Source organism: Arachis hypogaea, chromosome 17 (genome assembly GCF_003086295.3).
Source record: "Arachis hypogaea cultivar Tifrunner chromosome 17, arahy.Tifrunner.gnm2.J5K5, whole genome shotgun sequence".
Taxonomy (NCBI): Eukaryota; Viridiplantae; Streptophyta; class Magnoliopsida; order Fabales; family Fabaceae; genus Arachis; species Arachis hypogaea.
The window spans coordinates 47292983-47320136 of record NC_092052.1 but is presented as its reverse complement, the minus strand read 5'-3'; the positions used below and the strand labels follow the sequence as shown (position 1 = coordinate 47320136).

General features: G+C 36.0%; 2 protein-coding genes across 7 annotated transcripts; one reads left to right on the top strand and one right to left on the bottom strand.

Annotated features, from left to right (window-relative positions):
• The first annotated feature begins 10147 nt into the window (after positions 1–10147).
• LOC112763258 (protein MAIN-LIKE 1-like) lies at positions 10148–11768 on the top strand. Its single transcript, XM_025808978.1, has 3 exons — positions 10148–10791; positions 10883–10970; positions 11076–11768. Exons 1-3 carry the CDS (start codon positions 10148–10150, stop codon positions 11766–11768), a joined length of 1425 nt encoding a protein of 474 aa, XP_025664763.1.
• Positions 11769–15177: 3409 nt separating this feature from the next.
• Positions 15178–20200, bottom strand: LOC112764265 (uncharacterized). 6 transcript variants are annotated; one of them, XM_025809820.3, is made up of 6 exons: positions 19872–20200; positions 19419–19487; positions 19236–19301; positions 18807–18835; positions 18400–18667; positions 15178–16621 (listed from the first exon to the last, which is right to left on the bottom strand). In XM_025809820.3, the coding sequence occupies exon 6, from the start codon at positions 16604–16606 to the stop codon at positions 15887–15889; it is 720 nt and encodes a 239-aa protein (XP_025665605.1). In that variant the 5' UTR covers positions 16607–16621; positions 18400–18667; positions 18807–18835; positions 19236–19301; positions 19419–19487; positions 19872–20200; the 3' UTR covers positions 15178–15886. The 6 variants fall into 6 exon arrangements, with proteins under 6 accessions (XP_025665605.1, XP_025665604.1, XP_025665607.1 ...); XM_025809819.3 differs by having other exon boundaries at positions 18807–18882; positions 19872–20185; XM_025809822.3 differs by having other exon boundaries at positions 18807–18882; positions 19419–19504; positions 19872–20179.
• Between the last annotated feature and the right edge of the window lie 6954 nt (positions 20201–27154).

The following is a 27154-nucleotide window of genomic DNA, read 5'->3' as shown; positions in this document are numbered from 1 at the left end:
GGTTTTGGATTATTCTCTTTCTTCCCTCTTGAAGTGGTTTGTTTTCCCTTGGGGGCCATGATCTTAGTGAGTCTTGGCTTGGTGATCACGAAAAAACACACCAAACTTAGAGGTTTGCTTGTCCTCAAGCAAAAGAAAGGAAATGAAAGGAATAGAAGGAGAGCCAAATTCGAATGGTGGAGGAGAGGGGGTGACCGAATGGCAATTTAAAAGGGAGGGGGTGGACACGAAAATTTTGAAAAAGATATGATAGAAGATATGATTTGTAAAAGATAAATATGGTATTCAAAAGATGCAATTTTAAAATTGAAAAGATATGAGAGAGATTTGAAAAAGATAAATTTGAATTTGAAAAGATAATATGAGTTGAAAAAAAAAGATTTGAGAAGAAATTAAAAAGATAGATTAGTTTTGAAAAAGATTTGAAAAGAAATTAAAGAAGATTTGAGAAAGATTTTTTTTAGGATTAAAGAAAAATTTATTTTTAATTTGTTTATATTTTTTTTTAAATTGAATTTGAAAGACGATAGTTTGAAACATGTTTATGCAAGAAATTTTGGATCGAACCATGGAAATTTGAAAAAAATTTGAGTTGGAAACAAAACTTCCTCCCCTCCACATTCCTAGCGTTAAACACCCAGAATGGCACTCATTCTGGCGTTTAACGCCCATTTGTTGCTTGTTTTGGGCGTTTAATGCCCAGCTGATGCTTCTTTTGGGCGTTTAACGCCCAGCCGTTGCTTTTGGCTGGCGTTAAACGCCAGAAATCCTTTGTCACTGGGCGTTTTTCTAAATGCCTAGGATGCTGCAATTCTGGCGTTAAACGCCCAGAATGGTACCCATTCTGGCGTTTAACGCCCAGAAAGGTATCTTTACTGGCGTTTTCGTGCCAGTGAGCTCCTTTTCTCTGTGAATCCTTTGTATCCTTCTGTAACTCTGTGAACTCCTGTAATTGAGAATTAATCTTGAAGATAATTTATATCAAACTCATATAATTATTATTTGAATAACAAATAAACCCTGCTAATGGCTGGGTTGCCTCCCAGCAAGCGCTTCTTTATTGTCTTTACCTGGACCATATTAAGCTTTTAATCTAGTCTCAGCCTTGAGCATTCTTGCTCAACATTGCCTTCAAGATAATGCTTGACTCTCTGTCCATTAACAATGAACTTCTTATTAGAATCAATGTCTTGAAGCTCCACATAGCCATATGGTGACACACTTGTAATCACATATGGTCCTCTCCACCGGGATTTCAGTTTCCCGGGGAATAATCTGAGCCTAAAGTTAAACAGCAGAACCTTTTGTCCTGGTTCAAAGACTCTGGATGACAGTTTCTTATCATGCCACCTTTTTGCTTTCTCCTTGTAAATTTTTGCATTTTCGAAAGCATTGAGTCTGAATTCCTCTAGCTCATTTAACTGAAGTAATCTCTTCTCTCCAGCTAACTTAGCATCCAGGTTTAGGAATCTAGTTTTCCAGTAGGCTTTATGCTCCAGTTCCACGGGCAGATGACAGGCCTTGCCATACACAAGCTGGTATGGAGAGGTTCCTATAGGAGTCTTGAATGCTGTTCTGTATGCCCACAGAGCATCATCTAAGCTTTTTGCCCAATCCCTTCTACGGGCAATTACAGTCCGTTCCAGGATTCTTTTTAGTTCTCTATTAGAGTTTTCAGCTTGCCCATTCTGTGGATGATATGGAGTTGCTACTTTGTGGCTAATTCCATATCGGACCATAGCAGAGTAAAGCTGTTTATTACAGAAATGAGTGCCCCCATCACTGATTAGTACTCTAGGGACACCAAACCTGCTGAAGATATGTTTCTGGAGGAACTTTAGCTCTGTCTTAGTATCATTAGTGGGTGTTGCAATTGCCTCATTTAGATACATAGTCTACTGCCACCAGAATATACGTGTTTGAGTATGATTGCGGGAAAGGCCCCATGAAGTCAATACCCCATACATCAAACAACTCAATCTCCAAGATCCCTTGTTGAGGGATGGTGTAACCATGAGGCAGATTACCAGCTCTCTGGCAACTGTCACAGTTACGTACGAACTCTCGGAAGTCTCTATAGAGAGTAGGCCAGTAGAAGCCACATTGGAGAACCTTGGTGGCTGTTCGCTCACCTCCGAAATGGCCTCCATATTATGATCCATGGCAATGCCATAAGATCTTCTGTGCCTCTTCCTTGGACACACATCTATGGATTATTCCATCTGCACATCTCTTAAAGAGATATGGTTCATCCCATAAGTAGTACTTTGCATCAGAAATCAATTTCTTTATTTTCTACCTGCTGTACTCTTTGGGTACGAATCTTACAGCTTTATAGTTTGCAATGTCTGCAAACCATGGTGTTTCCTGAATGGCAAACAATTGCTCATCCGGAAAGGTTTCAGAGATCTCAATAGAGGGGGAGGACGCCCCTTCTACTGGTTCTATCTGGGACAGATGATCAGCCACTTGGTTCTCTGTCACTTTTCTGTCTCTTATTTCTATATCAAACTCTTGCAGAAGCAACACCCATCTTATGAGCCTGGATTTTGAATCCTGCTTTGTAAGTAGATATTTAAGAGCAGCATGGTCAGTGTACACAATCATTTTTGATCCTACTAAGTATGATCTAAACTTGTCAATGGCATAAACCACTGCAAGCAACTCTTTTTCTGTGGTTGTGTAATTTTTTTGTGCATCATTTATAACACGGCTAGCGTAATCAATGACATGCAGAAGCTTGTTATGCCTCTGTCCTAATACTGCACCAATGGCAATGGTCACTAGCATCTCATATTAGTTCGAATGGTAATGTCCAGTCTGGTGCAGAAATAACTAGTGCTGTGACCAGCTTAGCTTTCAGAGTTTCAAATGCCTGCAGACACTCTGTGTCAAACACAAACGGCGTGTCAGTAGCTAGCAGATTGCTCAGAGGTTTTGCAATTTTTGAAAAATCCTTTATAAACCTCCTATAGAATCCTGCATGCCCCAGAAAGCTTCTGATTGCCTTAACATTGGCAGGTGGTGGTAATTTTTCAATTACTTCCACTTTAGCTTGATCCACCTCTATTCCCTTGTTTGAAATTTTATGCCCAAGGACAATTCCCTCAGTCACCATAAAGTGATATTTTTTCCAGTTTAAAACTAGGTTAGTCTCTTGGCATCTTTTCAGAACAAGTGCTAAATGGTCAAGGCAGGAGCTGAATGAGTCTCCAAATACTGAAAATTCATCATGAAGACTTCCATAAATTTCTCTACCATATCAGAGAAGATAGAGAGCATGCACCTCTGAAAGGTTGCAGGTGCATTGCACAGACCAAAAGGCATCCTTCTGTAGGCAAACACTCCAAAAGGACATGTGAATGCTATTTTCTCTTGGTCCTGAGGATCTACTGCAATTTGGTTATAACCCGAATAGCCATCCAAAAAGCAGTAGTATTCATGACCTGCTAGTCTTTCTAGCATTTGGTCTATGAATGGTAAAGGAAAGTGATCATTCCTGGTGGCTGTATTGAGCCTTCTGTAATCAATACACATACGCCACCCTGTAACTGTTCTTGTAGGAACCAGTTCATTCTTTGCCTCCCTTTTTGGGGACAACTTGGACAAGGCTCACCCAAGGGCTATCAGAAATAGGATAAATAATCCCAGCCTCCAGTAACTTGGTGACCTCTTTCTGCACCACCTCCTTCATGGCTAGATTTAGCCGCCATTGTGGTTGAACCACTGGCTTAGAATCATCCTCCAATAAGATCTTGTGCATGCATGTTGCTGGGCTGATGCCCTTAAGATCACTTATGGACCACCCAAGAGCTGTCTTGTGTGTCCTTAGCACTTGAAGTAATGCTTTCTCTTCCTGTGGATTTAAAGAAGAGCTTATGATTACCGAAAAAGTGTCACCTTCTCCCAGAAATGCATATTTCAGGGATGGTGGTAGTGGTTTGAGCTCGAGTTTAGGAGGTTTCTCCTTTTCCTGAGGAATTTTCAGAGGCTCTTTTATTTCCTCTTATTCCTCCAGATCAGGCTGAACATCTTTAAAGATGTCTTCTAGCTCTGATTTGAGACTCTTAGCCAAGTTGATCTCCTCTACCAGGGAGTCAATAATATCAACACTCATGCAGTCTTTTGATGTGTCTGGATGCTTTATTGTCTCAACAGCATTCCTGAACTCATCCTCATTGACTCCAAGGTCACTTCCCCTTTTTGGACATCAATGAGGGTTCGTCCAGTTGCTAGGAAAGGTCTTCCTAGAATGAGAGTTGCACTCTTGTGCTCCTCTATTTCCAGCACTACAAAGTCAGTGGGAAAGCCAAATGGCCCAACCTAGACAATCATGTCCTCAATTATGCCTGATGGATATTTAATGGAGCCATCAGCAAGTTGAAGACATATCTGGGTTAGTTTGACCTCTTCAGTCAAGCCAAGCTTTCTGATAGTGGATGCAGGGATTAGATTAATACTTGCTCCAAGGTCACATAGAGCTGTCTTGGTAAAAGTACCCTCTAATGTGCATGGTATCATAAAGCTTCTGGGATCCTTAAGCTTTTCTAGTAAGCTTGTTAGAATGACTGCACTGCATTCTTCAGTGAGAAAAACTTTTTGTTTCTCTCCAATCCTTCTTATGACTTAAGATCTCTTTCATGAACTTAGCATAAGATGGTATTTGCTCAAGTGCCTCTGCAAACGGGATCTTTATTTCAAGAGTCCTGAGATAGTCTGCAAAGTGAGCAAATTGTTTATCCTGTTCCGCTTGGTGGAGTTTCTGAGGATAAGGCATTTTGGCTTTATATTCCTCAATCTTAGTTGTTGCAGGTTTATTTCCTACAGAGGTAGGTTGAGAAGCCTTCTTGAGGGAGTTATTATCAGCACTTGCAGGTGTCTGATCCCTCATTGGCGTTTGAATGCCAGGATTGGACATGGATTGGGCGTTTAACGCCATATTCCTACCCTTTTATGGCATTTGAATGCCAGAACTGGACACGGATTGGGTATTTAACGCCAGTTTTTCACCCTTTTCTGGCGTTTGAACGCTAGACTTATTCCTCTCTGGGTTCTTACTGTCCTCAGAGGGATTTTGGATAGCAGGTTGCTCATCCTCTGTCAGCTGTTCCTTTCTTGGCCTTCTGCTGTCTTGAGTTGAGATATTTAATATTTTTCCACTTCTTAATTGAACTTTTTGGCACTCCTCTGTTATCTATTTTGATAACTGCTGTTTTGTCTGATTCAATTGTGATTCCATATCCTTGTTAGCAATTTTGGTTTCTTGTAGCATCTCCTTAAATTTTGCTAACTGCCTTGTTATAGAAGATAGTTGCTGATTGAGTTTAGCAACTTGTTCCTGAGGACTAAAGTCAGTTGATACTGCCTTAGCTTCTTCTTTCATGGAGGGCTCACTACTTATATACAAATGCTGATTTCTAGCAACTGTATCAATAAGCTCCTGAGCCTCTTCAATAGTCTTTCTCATGTGTATAGATCCACCAGCGGAGTGGTCTAGAGATATCTGAGCTTTTTCTGTAAGCCCGTAGTAGAAGATGTCTAATTACACCCACTCTGAAAATATTTCAGAGGGGCATTTCCTTAGCATCCTTCTGTACCTCTCCCAGGCGTTATAAAGGGATTCATCATCCTCTTGTTTAAATCCTTGGATGTCCAGCCTTAGCTGTGTCATCCTTTTTGCAGGGAAATATTGATTCAGGAATTTGTCTGATAACTGTTTCCATGTTCTTATGCTTGCTGTAGGTTGGTTATTTAACCACCTCTTAACTTGATCTTTTACAGCAAATGGAAACAGTAATAATCTGTAGACATCCTAATCTACTTCCTTGTCACGTACTGTGTTAGCAATTTGCAAGAATTGTGCCAGAAACTCAGTAGGTTCTTCCTGTGGAAGACTGGAATACTGGCAATTTTGCTGCACCATGACAATGAGCTGAGGATTTAGCTCAAAACTGCTTGCTCTGATGGGAGGTATACAGATGCTACTCCCATATGCAGCAGTAATGGGGTTAGCATATGACCCCAGAGTCCTTCTGGACTGTTCATTTCTACTTTGGTCCATGATGGAGAAAAAGGGAATTGATGTGAATTACAAATAAAATATATTTTTATTTTTAATTTATTTAATTAAAAACAACCGAAAAAAATAATAAAAAAATAAAGTACACTAATTGGACATTAAAATAAAAGTTCGAAAACTAAATTGATTGATTAATTAAGAGAATTTGAAAAATTCTTGGATATGATTTTTTTTTTGAAAAAGATTTTTGAATTTTGAAAATTCAAAACTAAGATAAGATAGAATAAAAATTTAAAATAAAAATCTGAATTTTTAAATGAAATTTTCGAAATCTCAATTAAATAAATATGGAAGATATTTTTTAATTTAATGAGGAAAGAGAAAAACAATAAAATGACACCAAACTTAGAATTTTTAGATCAAAACAAGGAAAACAACAGGAAAACTTTGAATATTAGGATGAACAACAAAATCAACTTTTGAAAAATTTTTAAGAAAACTAAAACATAAAGGACACCAAACTTAAAAATTTTTGTACTCTAAGCACTAATAATTCGAAAAAAATGAAAGAAAATAAACTTATGCAATTGACACCAAACTTAAAATATGAAACTAAACTCAAACAGAAGACTAAATTATGAAGTTATTGGTTTTGAAAATTTTCGACAATAATTAAGAAAAATAAAAAAAGGATTTTAAAAATTTTTAACCAAAAACAATAATAGAAGACTCTAAACCAAAAAGAAAAAATTTTTCCTAATCTAAGCAACAAAATAAACCGTTAGTTGTCCAAACTCAAACAATCCCGGGCAACGACGCCAAAAACTTGGTGCACGAATTGTAAATCACACTTTTCACAACTCGTACCACTAACCAGCAAGTGCACTGGGTCGTCCAAGTAATACCTTACGTGAGTAAGCGTTGATCCCACGGAGATTGTCGACTTGAAGCAAGCTATGGTTATTTTGTAATTCTTAGTCAGGAAATTAATAATAAAAATGGTTGGGTTTATGAAGAGTAATTAACAAAATAAATAATACTTGTTATGCAGTAATGGAGAACAGCTTGAGGTTCTGGAGATACTCTGTCTTTTGAATCTCTGCTTTCCTACTGTCATCTTCTTCACGCACGCAGGTCTCCTTCCATGGCAAGTTGTATGTTGGTGGTTCACTGTTGTCAATGGCTACCAGCCGTCCTCTCAGTGAAAAGGTTGTACATGGCTAATCATCTGTCGGTTCTCACTAATGATGGAATAGGATCCATTAATCCTTTTGTACACTGTCACTGCGCCCAGCATTCATGAGTTTGAAGCTCGTCACAGTCATCCCTTCCCGGATCCTACTCGGAATACCACAGACAAGGTTTAGACTTTTCGGATCTCAAGAATGCTGCCAATTGATTCTAGCTTATACCACAAAGACTCTGATCTCATAGATTTAAATGCTCTGTTGTCAGGAGATGCAATTAAACGTATGAGCCAGGAACCAAAGAGATACACACTCAATCTAAGGTAGAACTGAAGTGGTTGTCAGGCACGCATTCATAGGTTGAAAATGGTGATGAGTGTCACGGATCATCACATTCATCATGTTGAAGTGCGAGTGAATATCTTAGAATAGAAATAAGCGTGATTGAATGGAAAACAGTAGTAATTGCATTAATGCATCGAGACACAGCAGAGCTCCTCACCCCCAACCATGGAGGACTCATGTCGTAGAAGATACAAGTTCTGATGTAAAATGTCATGAGGTACATAGTAAGTCTCTAAAAGTAGTTTTTATACTAAACTAGTGACCTAGGTTTATAGAAAATGAGTAAACTAAGATAGATAGTGCAGAAATCCACTTTCGGAGCCCACTTGGTGTGTGCTTGGGCTGAGCATTGACATTTACACGTGTAGAGACTTCCCTTGGAGTTAAACGCCAGGTTGCAGCTTGTTTGTGGCGTTTAACTCTGGTTTCTAACCTGTTTCTGGCGTTTAACTTCAGAATAGGACAGGAAGTTGGCGTTTAAATGCCAGTTTGCATCATCAAAACTCGGGCATAGTATGGACTATTATATATTGATGGAAAGACCTGGATGTCTAATTTCTAACGCAATTGAGAGCACGCCAATTGGGTTTTTGTAGCTCCAGAAAATCCATTTCGAGTGCAGGGAGGTCAGAATCCAACAGCATCTGCAGTCCTTTTTCAGCCTCTGAATCAGATTTTTGCTCAGGTCCCTCAATTTCAGCCAGAAAATACCTGAAATCACAAAAAAACACACAAACTCATAGAAAAGTCTAGAAATGTGATTTTTACATAAAAACTAATAAAACTATACTAAAAAGTAGCTAAATCCTACTAAAAACTATATGAAAATACCCCCAAAAAGTGTATAAAATACCCCCAAAAAGCATATAAAATACCTCATCAAGGACAGAAATTCATCATTTACATTTATGTGACCTTTTTTAGGTGTGCATATTGTAATTGGTTTGCCTATGTGAATACTTATGTCAATTGCTAACTGCTATACTTGTTGTAATTGCTATTGATTGTGTTTGAACTACATTATTTGTGATTGTGTCTGATTGGTTGGTTTGTGATGAATTGGTTGATGATTGAGTTGTTTGGGCCGGGGGCCGTGTTAGATTGGATGGGCTTGAGGCCGTGATTAGTATATTGAGTTCTAGTTCTGTATAAAGTATCTAACTGGTTCAGCATAGACTTAATGAACCTATGCTTGGAACGGGATGATCATTTATACCGCGTAGGTAACTGCTTTCATGGTTATGGTCTAGGAAAGTATGAAAAATCAAACTCTTACAGCATAGACTTAATTGAACCTATGTTTGGGACATGTTGGTCATTCATACTGTCTAGAAAAAACTTTTCAGATTTTGCATGAAAGGAAAAAGGTTTTGTTTTAAAATATTTGAGAAATTTACCAAATCTTCAAAAAGGGATTTTCTGGATTTCGAATGTGTACCCAAGGTTTTTGGAAAGACTCATAAGATGAGCAATGATCACGGTACTCTAAGAATAATTTTATTTTACGTATCATGTTATAGAAATTTCTGTAATCCTATAGTGAGAACAAGCGAGGACGACGTTCTCACTCCCCTACAGGTTATTCCTTTTCAGGATATGGACGACGAAGTTTTAGAAGAGTTACGTTATTTTCTGCTTATTCGGTATTTTTGTATTATCTTAGCTATTATTCTTCCCTCGCCTTTATTTTTATTAAGTTTATAAGAGGGATAGGAAATTATGATACGTATGTTTGTAAGCTAGTGTTATATATATATATATATATATATATATATATATATATATATATATATATATATATATATTTTTAAGGTATTTTATCTGGTTGTATTCACATGTATATTTATGTTTTCATCGAAAAAGTGTTTTTGAAAGGTTATGCGGTTTTAAGTTTTAAACAGGCTCCTATTTTAGTATTAAATATATGAAGAGTTGTCGTAATGCCCAAGCTATTAGAGTGGCGTAGCTGGAAGCGTGACATTCAGATAGTGAGGGTGTTACATTAGGTATATTATTTGATGTCACCATTTTTTAGTATAATGGCTGTCTATCAACATATTAAAGAATATAGAAAAGCATATTATTAGATAATTTAGTTAGATGTATAACATTGCGTTGTGAATTAGAAGGTAATTACATGAGCAATAAAATTTGGGTCGAGTTAGTTATAAATTAATTACTTACATGACGACGTCAGTTAAATAGGGTAAGCTTAAAATTTGTAGGTTTATAAGCCATTTTTCATTTAGTTTATTTTTTAATAATCTAGTATGTGATTTTATTTTACTAGATTGTGTTTCGATGGAGCAGCAGTTATTGAGTTATGAGCATGAGATGTATAGATTGGATCAGGCTGAGCACTTCGCTGGGAGGCTTGATCGAGTGGTATAATTTTTTAACCTTTTTTTTTATTTTATTGTATTGAAGAAAAAGTAAACTTGCTATTGTATTTATTCACGGTAATGTTTTTTATTAAATATTTTTTTCTGTTTGGTAGGCACCTCGGATCTTGCACACCAGACGGAACTTGATGATACGGCCGCCGGAGTAGATTAGGCCATATCTGAGACGAGCCGGGTTTGAGTACGTCGCTTACATGGTCGAGTTCGAGCATGATTGGTCGCTTGCCTCGGCGTTGATAGAGAGGTGGAGGCCTGAGTCCCATGCATTTCATTTACCGTGCGGGGAGATGACTATCACCCTGCAGGACGTGGCATATCAGTTGGGACTCAGGATTGATGGTGATCCTGTGAGTGGATTAATAGGTGGGTGGGAGCAGCACCACCAGGGATGGACCATTGAGGAGTTATGTGAGGAGATACTGGGTGTTGTTCCTGGCCCAGAAGACAGACAGTCACAGACGAAGTGGACTGTCAAGCTCACTTGGTTCCACAACACGATTTGTAGAGAGCTAGAGCAGGATGCCATAGAGGAGTGGCTGATGAGGTATACGAGAGGATACATCATGCAGTTGATAGGCGGTATCCTCTTTCCCGATGCATCTGACTCTCGGGTGTATATCAGGTGGCTTCCCCTACTGGAGGATCTTGATGCATGTGGCCGGTTGTCGTGGGGTTCGGCTGTGCTGGCATGGCTGTACCGCCATATGTTCCGGGCCACGGATCATGGTCAGCGCAACATGGGAGGATGCGTCAGTTTGATGCTTTCTTGGGCCTACCACCATATTCTGTTAGTATGGCCCGATGGGTATGATGCTCGTCGCTTTCCCCTGGTCGAGAGGTATTATAAACATTTACGAAAGTTATTCAACTTATTATTAACTTGTTTATTAATAATAAAGGCTAAAATATTATGGTTGTTGGTTGTGTAGGTGGGTTCAGTACTGGTCGGACAATGCCACAGACGAGAGCAGGCTGAGGCAGTACAGGCATACGATGAACGGGATTGGGATGCTGAATGTAAGTTATTAATGTTTAACTTTAAGAAATCAAAGTTTAGTTAACTGTTATACCTATTGCATATGATAATCTGAATTTCGTCGTGCTTCTATGTTCTGTGAACAGGTTGAGGGGACTCCATATGCTGATCCGCAGCTGGTTGGGCTTGTTCCACCGGCGATAGCAGAGGCGGATCCCTTGGCGGCAGTTATTTGTCCACTACTGTGCTCCGCTATCGTCGAGTGGCATCAGGTGGACCGGGTAGTACGTCAGTTCAATGGCCTGCAACACCTTCCCACTAGGCCACTGAACATTGACGACATGCACAGGCTGGATGGGAGACTCGGTTGTGGAGAGTGGTTCCCGCATCTGCTTGGTGCCTGGCATGAGATGTGGGATGCTCGGGCCGATCATCGTCTGCCGATATATCATCATATAGACCTATGTCCGTCCCTCCCGTATATGACGTGGTACCTGCAGTGGGCGCACACAGAGTTATTCGGTCTGGGTGACCAGCACTTAGTGCCTGCTGGGGTGGTGCCAGAAGACTTGCCCATACATCATCCAGTTGCTCCAGACCTACATCAGCCAGTGGACGGTCACCTGCTGGAGCTCAGGCCAGCTGCGGAGGAGGGAGAGGTAGGGGACGGAGGCGAGGCAAGGGGAGAGGCAGACGCGGCAAAGGCCGTGGGAGGCAGGATCCCGAGGAGGTTCCTCGCCAGAGAGACCCTGTCAGCCCGCCAGCTCACCGTGCCGACGATGCAGGCCAGACGGTGGGATCATTGTCAGGACCCGTGCCAGGTGACTACCTGTCTTTGAGGCCGCCTGGGTCACATCATTCGGAGGCCAGGACCAGTCACTAGGGCTCGCGGCCAGAGGCGAGCGTTCATTTTGACATCGACACGCAAATTCAGATACCTTTCAACCCATCAGAGCTCGAAACACGATGATCTTGCCCCCATCGAAGTTTTGCAAGTATGAGGACCAATGTATCTCCTAACCTCCCACCTTTCTTGCTTTTGGCGATATGATATAAGTATGCTCCAATTACAACCGGGTCCGAACTGGATACATCTTGCATTGTACCTCCAATGGTCACTCTCTACTATTTTGTACTCCACAGCACTTCTGATGTTGTACTTCTTAACTACCAACATGACTTCTTCCTTGTTCTCAAATTGTTGTCCAACCTCAAACTCGTTGCTTGGGTCTTCTTCAGGACCTCCTTGGGTAAACGATCAATCCGAAGTCATTGGATCGAGATTCAACTTAGTAAAATGATCCGGCCGGTCATATGGTTGAGAAATGGCAGGCTGTATCAGAGCAATCTATGTGTCACCGTAGTAGTTCATCTCCTCTTCCTCGTCACCATCATCAGTGATTTCGGGTGGTTCTTCATCAGCATTGTCTCCATCATCGTGGTTGACTTCATACTGCTCCATCATCGGATCTCTGATAGCAGAACTGTCATGACTTTCAAGACTGTCATCCATTAAGTCAACGTTACGAACTTCAAGATAACCTATGGCAAGGGTGAAAACCGTGACCATAGATAAGGCTATGGTCACAGTTTTAAGGTGGGGTGACCATAGAAGCTATGGTCACGGCAAAAAATCGTGACCATGGATAAGGCTATGATCACAGTTTTAAGGAGGGGTGACCATAGAGGCTATGGTCATGGTTTTAAGGTGTGGTGACCATAGATAAGGCTATGGTCATAGTTTTAGGTGGGGTGACCTTAGAGGCTATGGTCACGGTAAAAACCGTGACCATAGATAAGTCTATGGTGACGGTTTTAAGGTGGGGTAACCATAGAGGCTATGGTCACGGTTTTTACACGTGACCATAGATTAATCTATGGTCACGATAAAAAAAGTGACCTAAAGTGTCAGAATTTGAACACTAAAACCGTGACCATAGATAAAAAAACCGCGACGATAGGTCTATAACTACGGCAGAATAAGCCATGGTGAAAAAATCGTGACCATAGACCTATGGTTACCCTTTTCACTAGCTATGGTCACGGTTTTTCACCGTGATCATAGACCTTTTTTTTGTAGTGGATAATGATGGTGATTATGGGATTGACGATGAGAATGATAATGATTATGAGATTGCTATTTGAGCTTGATTCTGAATTTGATACACCTGCCTGGGTAGATGCAGTGGCCTTGATCCACTTGCTCCGGATTTGGTTTGAGTCTCTTGGGTTAGATGCAGTGGTTTGTCCTACTTACTCCCAGTTGAGAATGATTTGAGATTTGTGAAATTATTTGAGTTTCAAATTTTTTTGGGTAGAAGCAGTGTGTTGGCTCCACTTGCTCCAAGTTGAGATCCGAGATTCTGTTGACCCTGCGTCGTAAGTGTCATCGGACACTTATACCTTTTCGGATGAGTTCTCCTCCTTAAATGTATATATATTGAATGATTATGATTTTGAGCTTGAAAATTATTTGGGCTTATATCTATGAAAAAATATTTTGAAAAAATCTAATAAAAAAGGATCACTTTAAGGCACTAATATAGTTAGTTGATTGCAATATTAACAACAATTTTACTGTATTTGTATGTCACGGTGTGTTAAATATATATACACTTGTAAAGTCTTATTTTTATAATATTATTTTATTTTTGTTAGCATAAAATATTTGGTAAATACTAAAATATGAGAGTATATTGTGCAATATTAAATTTTTTTATATTCGATTAACTATGAGATATATAGAATTTTGGATTAATATATTTTAAGTCTCTACTAGGCTATTAGCTCTTTTCTACGGAAAAATTCGACATTAGATAATACAAAAAGACTGTTAGGACACTCATCTCAGATATACCACATAATTATAACATAATTAAGTGTCATAGTAGCTGATTATAATGTATAAAAAATAAAATTCACATCAAAATATACATTTTGTTGATATAATAAAATCTAAGAGAATATAAAACATCGAAATTTCAGAATATTCAAATACAATCCAGTAATTAGTTTTTCAATGGTTGCCATGCGCGGGTTCGCATACTAGTGCTCTTCATAACTGAAGAGTTGGCAAAACAACCTTTCCTACAAATTATTTGAAAAAAGATAAAACTGCTGATGCAAAAGAAAATTGCATATCTAATGCATAAAGCCCCAAAAGTCCAAAACTAAAACATCGAAAGATGTAAAGATCAACTTAAAAGATATTCTGCACTTGATTCATTTGAGTCCCAACTGTGTTCTTGCAAGCATCAGCATATTCTTGTGGCTTTCCCTTATCCTCATAAGCCTAACAAATTTAAATATATTTATGAGTTACCAAAATTGCTTAACGAAGATTTTGGTATTCTAAAATAAATAGACAACATTGACTTATTTTGCTTGTTCTCATTGTTTATTTATCACTTTGTTACCATAGAATATAGTGTGGCCCCCACTCAAGAGTACACACCACACTGATAAATGAGAATTTTTTTTTCAGTAAATTACTAAACTTATAAAAAAACATGAACATGGTATGGTACATAATAATTTTTTTCCTGGTGGATTTTTTTATTCTAAAGAAATCATTTTTAATTTTTTACTCTTTATTATAGTATTATCCGTGATAAGTTAATAATAATAATAATAATAATAATAATAATAATAATAATAATAATAATAAATCACACAAACATTACTCGTCTGAAAAAAATAATAAAAGCTTTATTATTCATTGTACATGGGCTTGTTTCCTAGAATCTAATTCAAAAAACTAATCTGTTCAAATAAATGGCATAACCTCTTTGCAGGGTTGATCAGCATTGCAACAAGCCTTGTCCATCATATTCCCCTAAGTCATCAATAACATTAGATATCAACTATCATGACACTTTTGATTATAGCTTGTTTTGTCAAAATCAAATACATAACACAGAATGAAATACTTAAACTGAAAAATCATAAATAAATTCATTTGAGCTTGTCCAGTGGCTTGGCCAGGGTTCATGTTTTGGTTTTGATCCATTGTTGATTTCTTTGTTTTGGACTTATTAAAACGATTAATTCAACAATATGAACTTATTAATGTTGAATTTGACTCGGGAAACATAGACATTTATATAATAGCTTAAATTGATCAACTAAGTAACACATGTAATGATTTTACACCATTTATCTTGGTTGCTTTGGTTTAGGCTTAAGACCAAGAACTTGTCTTTTCTTCTTAAGTTGACTGTTAAATCAAATTAGAGCAAATGGAACGAATTTATGGCACTTCAAAAAGAAAGTATCAAATATATCAGTTCTCTTTTTTTTCCCTTTTGGGTTTCTCTTCTTCCAAATGTGTTTTGGAATTCAAGTATAAGCAAAGTAGAATCCCTTTCAATCTCGGGCTAAAATACAATGTAATCAAGAAAGTGGAAAATATGTAACCAGAAAAGTGAATATGCTAGTATATTAAAGATCAAAATACATATCGTAAAATCTAGTAGATTCTAATCAAATTAAATATATGCTGGTATCATCTTTAATTGATTTGTCCTCGCTCAATTCTACTCGAGTTTTTTGCTTCAAATACGAAGTTGCACTTCAATCATTTTCATGCTTCAGAAGATGCTCAGTCATGCCAACCGCAGCAAGTTCCGCATTGTAGTAAATCTTCCAAAAGCAATAAAATCTTAGGAGACAAAACAAACATATTGGATCCACTTGACAAACATGTTGAAATTTGAAAGTGCAAATGTAAAGCAAATAGTTTTCTTTTCTTTTTTCACTTCCTCCTCTCATTGTAGATTCACAAATGCTAATCAATATTGCTGAATGACCACCAAGTAGGATGAAATCCTGTGCAATCTGCTAAGTGGACCTTTGAACCAGTTGAGCTAACCAACATCGCAATCTTAATACCAAAGGAAGATGACATTTGTTAAGCCTTGGAGGTTCATATCATACTAATGACTCGTCTTTGATTCATTCAGAAGTCCAACCACTTCTGATAGTAGACGCAAGTTCTTGGGGAAACAATGCCATCTGGGCTACAGAAGTTTATCCGTGGACAAACACCACATGGAATTGAAGACATGGCACCATCTTTTGGTTCTCCTCTGACACCACCCTTGCTTTTGCATTTGTAACAAACTCTGCCAACAGGAACATTTTCAAAATCCCCGTATCCAGTGCTTTTCACCTCTATGATCTCATCATCCAAAACCAGAGTTCGCAAAATCTCTTCTATCTGCTGGTTTGAGACTTCGGCAGTGAAGACCCCACTCTTTCTGCTCCATTCCAGAACTCCATCACACGTAACAACTTTCTGCCTGGAAATGTACTTCAAGCACACGCTCTTCACGGCATTTATTAACTCTTTATCAAGATTCCCTTCGCTATACCAATCCCCACCTGTGATTTCCTTGGATGGTTCAAACTGTGCTGCCATGTAGTGCTTTCTTGCTTTGTTTTGGATGTTAACAACCTCCTTGATCAAGCCCTTCGACTGAAGCAACTTAAGGGATTTTTTCACCACATTATCTGGGAGGTTTGTTTCTCTTTTCATGTCTCCTGACCAGATCCCCATGTCTCTCTTGCTAAGAATGAGATTATAGAGTACACGCTCTCCATCTGTCAAAGTATCAGAAACTAAAGCCAACTCTCGCTTCCGTTTAAGGCTGGAAGAAGATCCTTGCAAGCGACTCATTCCTTACAAAAAAAACTGGAAAAGACGTGTATAACTAATGTAATTCAAATGGTTTGTAGCATATTGAACTATCAAATGTATATCACTTTTCTGAAAATCAAATAAATGAACAATATTGATTCAATCAAGCATATGATTTCCAACCCCTATCTCATCTTGTTTATGAGCATGACAAAGGAAATAATCACACTAAAAAAACTGAATATTTGCAAAGTAGCTGAACAATTATCACTGTGACATGACATTTACAACTACTTACGACTCCAAGAACAGAACAAGCAGCAAAATTCAAAATTCAGGACAATTTAACTGCCATGTAGTCTCTAATTTTCAAGGCAAAACTAAAAGTGATAAATATAACTGCATTCAACTAAAATAGCCAATAGCCATGAATTGTGATGAAGGGGGAAAAAGAAGTCTTGCCAATGTTAATCATAAGCTAAACAGGTTATCCTGACTAATCAGCAATAATTCATTAGTTACATCAACAATATTCAGAAAGAGAGAGACTGCACCAAGTGCATAGCTTGAACACCAGAATAGCAATTTCAGCTTCCTATCCTTAGATGCAGGTACTAAGTCGTGTATTTTTCAAATTCTAGCTGAACTAATCAAAACAACTTTTAATTACTAGAAACAACCCTAGTAATGAGAATCTGAAGTGTTAAAAAGAAATTTTCAATTAGTAGAAACAATTTTGATACTAAGTAGATGAACTAATTGAAAAAACAACTCTAATGAGTAGTTAACAACTAAAACAATAAGCATAAATCAACTTAATCCAAATACATGATCTTTTCTTCAGATGAAGAAATAGTAAACTCCATAAACCTACTATGGTACCAAGAACCATATCAGCAGAGGTGCAACAATTTTCGCCACACCCCCCAGTTCCCCAATTTTTTAGCCACCATAGACATTATTCCAACTTCCCATTGTAACATGAATCATAACACCATTAAATTAATATAAAATATTATATATTTTCACTAATTACCAACTAATTATGAACTCAATTAGTTACGCGCACATTCTCAACAAATTCAATTGAATTCAAAGGTCCATTTTCATCTCGGTAGAAACGAGACAAGCAGAAAAAGAAAAGGTCATCATCACATCACAATACCTAACACACACAATTCACATCATCAAATTTGTATTTTTATTACTCTTTTTTCCTTATTCTCCTCTCATTTTTCAAGTTTCATGTACCATTATTCTGCCATAGAGCTATAACCTTTCACCCACAGAGAAAACCCTCTCTTCTGGCCAAAATGGAGCCCCACGACAAAGTTTTTAAAAGGAATCACACAGCAAAAAAGAAATTTTTTTCATTTCCTGTTCTGCAGTCATGGCTCCTTCATTCTTATACCCAAAATATATCTAATAGTTTAAAGTTTGGGAAACATAGTTCATAAGAATATAAGATAATGTCAGTGTTACCATTACCAAGTAGTCTGAATTTCAGTTTTTATTTTCCCTCATTCTTTTACATAAAAGTTAAAATTTCAGCACAAAAAGGTAGGATGAGTCTGTCATATCCATGTTATGGAGATAGTGGCCATTCTTTTGTTATCTCTTGTGAAGAAAACTAATTGAAAATCTAAACCCTAAATCAATCAATAAATTACATAATTAAAATCCAAAATTTAAAAACTAATTGATAAATCAGCGAATCCTGTTTGTCTAAAATTTAAAAACCTGAATCAACTAATTATTATTACATCGAATTAGTTAATCGATGTAAAGAAGAAGCTGACTGAAAATTGAAAAAGAGAGAAGGAGGAACTCACCAATCACAGCGAGCAGCTACCAGAGGCAAGACGAAGAGCGACCGGCGAGGCCAAGAAGACGACGGCACAAACCAGAAGCCACAAGTCCAGGACGAGACGCCGGTGACGTAATGTATGAGCAGAGCTGCTGATGCTGCTGCTTCTGTGTGAGTGTGAGACGACTCAGACAAGCAAGGTTCTGAAAACCGGACTGGTCATCGAACCACTCTAATAATTGGTTCACTGATTTACTTGTTCAACCGGTCTAACTATGGTTCAACCAGAAAAACTGTTCCATAATAAAATAAAATAACAATAAGAATAAAATAAACAAATAACAATAAGAATCTGTTTAAAATTCTATTTCTTTTGAAAAAGCAAATGAAAAATTAATATTCTAAAATTGAAATTTAGACTCATGTACTTACAGGCTAACAAGGTACATTCTGGCTCCTGCCTAACAAGTGCTCCACCAGCAGGTTTTATGCACCATGCACGAAGCCACTTCTCATTAATTGATATAATTTCAATTAATAAACAAGAATTACAATGCAGAAAAACAGGGCTAATGTCACATATGATGTACACTTAAAAGAATAATTCAATATAGCTCCTCTATCATGTTAAACCAGAGTTAGTTGGTGGTATACAGTTACCAAAGTTCTTAAACACACCAATGCAAGATGTACTCCAAAATTAAGCAATTTCAAGTGGAAAAAACAATTTCTATGAAAAGATAATTCAAGCTTACATTAATTATTCAGCATCCAATTCATTATAAATCAATCCATTATTTCTGGAAAAAAAAAATACAGTAATAATTTTCAATATAAGTGGTAAATTATAATTCCTCTTACATGGTAGACAGAAAGACGGTCCAGCTGGGTCATAATTAATCATCAAAGCAGCTTTTAAAGAATAGCCTAGAAGATGCAAGAACCATATAAATTATTTAGTGCATAATCTGTATTATGAATCAATTATTTGATTTATTTCAATAAAATAAAATAGAATAACAGCTTTAAACAATTTAAGCTCACCAGAATAACCAAGGTTGGAAGAAGGCCACTTATTCATTGTTTGATGCACAAAAGCTCCATCCGTTTTCCCTGGCAAGGAATATACACTAACATAACAACACATTTATGTTTAAATTTCATTGCAATTTATACGTGATAAAAACACAGATCAAAATCATTATATTAAACAGAATGGAAAATCGTTTATGGTTTCTATTGTTTATTGGAAATTTCGCTATTAATCGTTGATGATTTCAACAAAAAAACAAAGCAGCAGCAGAACAGCGGAGCCACAAAACACACAACAGCACACCAGAACCCAAAACCCACAGCAGCAAGTTAAAGCCAGAGCAAATAAATGATTTCAACAAAAACACAAAACCCTATAATCATTCAATGATTTGTTGACTTCAGAACAGAGAGTCAGAGAATAAAACGAAAAACGAAGGACAAGTGTACACCAAAGCCACTGACCTTCGAGAGGGCGACGAGACGACGGCAACGGCGACAGGACGACCGCGAGCAGGACGAATTCGATGGAGGATGGGCGCCGAGCGAGGAAGAAGACAGCTAACAGGGGGTTTGACTTGGATAACACCGACAGTACGAAGAAAGACTTCTCGGACAGCCACGAATGGCGGCAGTGGATCACTCCGTTCGGCGGCGAAGGCTAGTTAGGGTTTTTCTTTTTTGTTTTCTTTGAGTGAAGACATGAATGAAAGTAATGAAAGGAACGAAAGAGAGGGAGAGACCAGCAACGCGCTCTTCTTCTTTTCCCCCCCCCCCCCCCCCCCCCCCGAAACGACGTCGCATTAGGCAAATCGGCCGGTTACCAATTGGGTCCAACATCGGCCGGTTCAACGGTTTTTCTCCGATTTTGTCATGAGCGGCTTTTGGTAATGAACGTCCCGGTCCTGGTCGGACTGGTTCAACCGGCCAGTCCGGTCCCATTTTTAGAACCATGGAAACGAGACTCTCGAGTGTGTGAGAGGAAGTGGAAAAAATCGCCGGTTGATTGGTTTGGCCATTTCATATTCATTTTCATTATGAAATTCAATAAAAAATGAAATATAAAAATAATTTCAGTGAAAATATTTTTAGATTAAAAATGATAGTTTTTTGTTTTCTGTTTTCTTAATTTTTTTTTATTTTTTTATTGGTTCTTCCAGTGATATTTTTAACTCTTGTAGTTATCTTTTCTTATTCTCTATGGGCTCATAAAAAAATATCTTTTTCAATTTTTTTTTGCTGTTTAGTTAAAAATTTCTGTTATATTTTTTTAGAGTTAAATTTTAATATAGTATCAAATTTAATTTCTAAAAGCAACACTTTTATCTTTTTTTTTAGTATCTTTTATTTTTTCTATTCTTTCCCATTTTTTCAAAGATGTTTTTGTAAATTAAGTTTGAATATTTAATGGTGTGAAATTTGAATTCTAATTTTTGTTATATTCAACTATTTTTTTAATTTTTAGTCTTCAATAATTCAATTTCTTTCAATTTTTTTATATTTTTCTAAAATTTTTGTGCTGTTATATTTTTTAATTTGATAGAAATGTGATATTTTTTTATTAGTGTGTTTTTTTACCTTTTTTTTCTTTCAATACATTTTTTAGTGTTTTTTCTTTGATTTAAAACCCCTACAGATAATAAAAGAAAAGAATATAAAAAAAAAGTGAATTTGATTATAATTGACAAGAGACATAAAGACTTATTTATATTCAATATAAAAATTCATTTATATTCTTATTCAATATAATTTTTTCTTTTTTTTACCGTACTCCCATTTTAAAAGTCAAATTCAAGGGTAAAAAACTTTAATAAGCCAAGTCAAGAATCATGTAACGTAAATACGCCAAAGCGAAAATCGTTTTAGCAATAAGCCAAATCATATTTTTATATAATTCGAACTATGCTGGTTCGAATTCCATTTCTACATAATTCGAACCAACTTGGTTCGAATTATACACAAACACATGCATACACGTAATTCGAACCAGCTTGGTTCGAATTACACACAAACACACGCAGACACATAATTCGAACCAGCTTGGTTCGAATTACACACAAACACACGCACACACATAATTCGAACCAGCTTGGTTCGAATTACACACAGTAATTCATGGTATAATTCGAATTATGCTGTTAAAAAATTAATAATTTATTTAAAAAAATTTATTAAAAAAATTAATAATTTAAAAATTAAAAAATATATATTTTTATTTCATACGTTAAAAAAAGCTAACAAAATATTTAATTACGAGACTTCTTTAAAATATTAATGAGCTATCAATTCGAATTCCATACAATACTTTTCTGTCCATTTTTAATAGTTCATGAATATTTTTTAATAAATTTTTTTAATAAATTTTTTTAAAATTATAGTACAAAAAATATTTTATCCTATGCAAAATAATTTAAAAAAATTGCTTAAAAAATGTTAGGAGTACTATAAAAATTTGTAATGTTATAATAACTTAGGTAAATACATGCATGTACTCAAATTTTAAATAAAATACTCTACATAGTCAATAATAATTTAGAAATGAAAGAAAATATTTTATTCCACACAAAATAATTAAAAAATATATTTTATTCTATACAAAATAATTTAAAAAAATGGCTTAAAAGATGTTATGAGTACTATAAAAGTTTGTAATATTCTAGTGATTTAGGTAAATACATGATAAAAATATTTTTTCTTTAATTTCTAAATTATTAGTGACTATGTGGAGTATTTTTTTAATGTCCTAAGTCATTAGGACATTACAAATTTTTATAGTACTTTTAACATCTTTTAAGCCATTTTTTAAATTATTTTGTATAGAATAAAATATTTTTTTGTGGTATAATTTAAAAATATTTTAAAATATTTTGCATAGAATAACAAGCTGGTTCGAATTATGTGTGTGCGTGTGTTTGTGTGTAATTCGAACCAAGCTGGTTCGAATTACGTGTATGCATGTGTTTGTGTATAATTCGAACCAAGCTGGTTCGAATTATGTAGAAATGGAATTCGAACCAGCATGGTTCGAATTATATAAAAATATGATTTGGCTTATTGCTGAAACGATTTTCGCTTTGGCGTATTTACTTTACATGATTCTTGACTTGGCTTATTAAGGTTTTTTACCCCAAATTCAACTGTATTTTTATTTTGTATATTTTATTTGTTTTGTACTTATATCTTATACTTATCTTTTAATATTAATACAATTTATTTTATTTACAAATATTAATTTCAAATGCTAATAAAAGACCAACCAAATATTAAGAAATAATATTTAAATAAAGAAAAAAGTAATTTATTATGAATTTGTTTAATCAACAATCAATTAATAAAATAACAATGAATAAAAATTAAAAGAATAAAAAAATAATTATTGATTTCATAAAAAATTTAATAACTAAAATCATAATTAAATAAAAATGTAATTTTAAATTGTTCAATATTAAAAATATATTTTAAAAATAGAGCAATCAAACACATTTTCATTATTTTCAATGTTTGAAAATAAATTCTCTTTTTACAACCAATCACATTTTCTAAAATCTGAAAAATTAAAAATAAAAATTATTTTTTAAAAATAAAAAAATAAAAAAATATTTTCACAAACCAAACCCTCCTTAAGTTTCTTTTTTTCAAACTGAAAAACGATATGTTTTTAAATTTTTTTTCTAAGGCCTAGATGTCTGACCGAAATACCTATATAAAAGATTAAAGAGCAGAGTAACTTATAATTCCCACGAATTTTGACTTTCGATTAACAAAAATGTTACGTGAAAACTAAAATCAAATACTATGTAACATATGTTATTTAACTTATTTTTAATATGTATTTTATATTATATTTTAACATGTATTTTATATTAATAGTTTTGGTGACTAATTTTAGTATATACTTATATTGTTTAATTAATTAACTCTTAAAGGAACAAAAAAGATACCAATTAAATTTTACGTGATGCCAAACAATTGATACATTATATTATTTTGTCAATTTATCATGTAAAACTTAGCAATAATACTTATATATACTATTAACTACATTGAGATATAAATTTATGAAAAATCGTCACAAAAATAATATTTTTAGAACAAAATTTTACCTACTAAATAAACAAGAACAGAGGCTTGTATGGAAACTTAACAAATATTTTACTATCTAAAATGATATTATTTTTATGATCATATAACAATAATAAAATACACCACTATAGATGATAAAATACATAAATAACTTTATTTTTTTTACCCTATTTATAACTAAAAAGACTTGTGTTTATTATTTATTATCATAAAAGATATAATTAATATTTTTTTTTTCACAGAGCCTGAAGTCAGACTTCAGACCTAAGGTAGGGTTTGTTTTCAAAGACTGAAACTAAGACACGAGATTGGGACTGAGTATTGAGTTTGGTAATCAAAGATTGTAACTAAAATTTCAATTTCAAGATACAAAATTTCAGTCTTTTCAATACCTCTATAATGTGGAGACATAAGAGACTGAAATTTCTGGAATTGAAGATTGAAGATTGAAAATTTAATAACATTTCTTTCTAAAAATACTTTCATTTAACTTTTCAAATTCTAAATCTACCCCTCAATCTTTATATTTATCTTAAACCAAACAATAATATTAAGACATAGCTCCATCATTTTACACCAAACACAATACAAAAAATTTATCTTTCAATTTACTTCACTTGAAAAAAATATAGAAAAATTACTCTAAAGGACCATTAGAAAAATTTAATTATTAAAAAAGACTTTTAATACCAAAATTATTAAGAAGGACCAAAATTTTTATAATATTTAAAAAAAGACTAATTTTTTTATAAAAAAATAAATATATCTTTAATTATTTTTTATTTATTTTTCATTATTTTTATATTAATTTTATTTTTCCTAAAATTTTAGTAATTTTTATTAATTAATTATTTATTTTTTTATTTATTTTTTTATTTTTGTGATCTTTTTCACTTTGGGAACTAAAAGAGGGACGGGGAATATCGATTTATGCTCTCGTCATGACAATGAACTTGTTGCTAATGGAGGAGTAAACAATGGTGTGTTGGCTCTTGGCTGCTTCAATTATTTAATCAGAAGTTCTATATCAATTGGATTCATTATCAAATAGATAAAAATATTCTTGTTCCGAGAGTTACTTAAAACGGTAATTTGGGCCTGAACGTGAGGTCCAAATTTTTTCTAAGGCAGTGTCCGACTTGTGCTGGTGTCGAGGTGCCGCTGTCTGAGTTCTTCGTGAGGAGGTGGGGTGGTACCTATAAGAGACTCTAATACTTAAGTTAGCAAAGGTTTTAGGCAAGTTTTTAGTAGATTGGGACGTGAGCATACCTAAGAGGTATTAGTGTATTTATAGTAGAAAGATAACCATTTTTTTGAGTAGTTCCATATTTATTGGTGGATAGCCATTCCCTTTTATCTTGGGAGTATATTGGAGTCTATCTTTTAGGAAAGATAGAGATAGTAGAAGAGATTTGGGAAGGCAGTTACTTATTTAGATAAGTAGAACTGAACCCCCTTTTCGTGTCTGACCTCTTTAGGAGGTTGGGCGAATGGAAGAGACCGCCTTTAGAGGGCCTTTATCCTTATTAGGCCTGACAGCATTTGGGTCAGAGTATGAACAGTGCCCCACCTTGAGTCCGAGCTTTCATGAGGTCGGGCTTAAGCATTTGTGGCTTCAGTATTCATTGTCAGGTGTGCCGTTTTCCAAAGGTCGGGTACTCGATGTGTTTCAAAATTTTGAAACGTTGCTGCTTTGATGACAAGGCAAACATTACATGGAAGTTTCTTAGGGATCCACGTGTGGCTTTAAAGAGGGGTGCAAAATATCTTTTTTGCCCCTTATTTCTTATAAAAGCTTTGCCCCTTATTTCTTTGTTTTTTAACTAAGCTGGACGTTAGGCTTCCTTTTTCTGACTTTGAGATCAACGTCCTTTTGACTTGTAACGTTGCTCCTTCACAACTTCACCCTAACTCGTGGGCCTTTTTTGAAAATATACCAACTACTTTATTGGGAGCTTGATGTCCGACCTTTTCTCAAAATTTTCTTTTACTTTTTTGTCCTAACCAAACCATTTGGTTCCAAAAGGTTGGCTTGGCTCTCCTTTCATGCTGTTCAGGAAAGGAAGGTTTTCTCCATTTTTAACGAGTCCTTCTACGATTTGAAAAATTATTTTTTAAAAAATTTGAGCTGTTAATGATACCCGACCTTTCTTCCTTGACGAGAACGTTGAACCTAGTTTTTCATTGTATTAGGAGGAAAAACCAGTGATAGCCAAGTATAATATAGATGACTTAGATGAACATAAGAAGGGTGTAGTTGGTTTGTTTCAAGAGTGCTAGAGCCGGACTCCTTACTTGGACACCAAAAAATTCTTAGGAGATCTCAGTCAACTCTGGTCCGAGCTAGGTAGCTCTCCTTTTTTTACTTATGAATTCTTCTTGTAAAATTGTGTTAATGACTAATGTGTCTTTACTTTGGTGTTGCACAAAGAATGGCTCTTAAATCTGCTGCTATGAAGACACTTCGGACCATCAGAAAGAACGTTGTAGCATGGGGTATTCAATGAAAGGAAATTGGTGATACTTGTACCTAATCTTCTCCCTCGAAGTCAGATTCGGGCGTATCGGCTTCCAAGAAGATTATACCTTTCCCGCTATCTTGGCTAATTTCACCTATCTCTACCTCGGACAGTGTTGTAGCCCGTCCTCCTCCTTCTTCCGCTGAACCACCTCCTAAAAGGCAAAAGACTGCTGAGTGCGAAAGCATATATGATAAAGGCTTTGACGAGCTTGCTTGGAGCGAAAAACATATTCTTCCTCAAAGCCACATCAGCATGAACGATGTATCCTTTAGAATCCATCTTCAGCTTCTGGCCTAAGGCGAGATTCGGACAGCGGGCGTATGTGCAGCCTTGGCCAGGGAGTTGGAGAAAACTCCCCTTAGTGCCAACCACAGTTCTGTGGTGGCTGCTTAGACTGAGGTGGTTTACTTGAAGGAAATAAAGAAGGAGCTCGAGGAGGAGAGGGATGCATTGACATCCAACTTAGGCAAAGCTCAGGCCAAGGCGAAACAGGCAGAGGCGGCTTTGGCTATGTTGGAGGGACTGAGGAAGAAGGCGGAGGAGAGCTACAGATGTGTCTTCGGGGAGAGGCTCAACCTTGAGGATGAGCTGCCTAAGGCTCGAGACAGGTACCCTGTGCTTAAGGAATCTGTGATCGAAGGAATGGATGAGATGTTTGCAAATCTGAAGGCCCAGGTCCAAGTCATTGGCCAAGGTCCAAGTTATTGCTCTTGAGGCAGACCTTTCCATGTTTAGCCAGGATAATATTGTAGTAGACGGGAAGATCGTCCTGGCTCCTGAGGACAATGAAGAGGTCCCTTTGCCTGACCCAAAGACTTCAGGTACCGAGGTCGGTCAGATTCCCCAGAATCCCGAGGTTCTTTCCGAGGTTGTCAACGTCGAACTCCCTCCTTCGCCGACTGGTCCTATTTCAGCTGTGCCAGTTTCTGAGTATGAAATGTCTCATTCTTCCCGAGCCAATGATGCTGTTACTTGGGACGAGCTTAATCCTTTGTACTTTTTCATAGTTTTGAATAGCACGGGATATGGGTCTTAGATGAACATCTTTGCAATATCTTGTAATTTTCTGAACAATTTATTGTGTTTCATTTGTAGTTTAAACAACTTTAAAAGTTTTTTGTTAAGGAATATTTCTTCATTTCG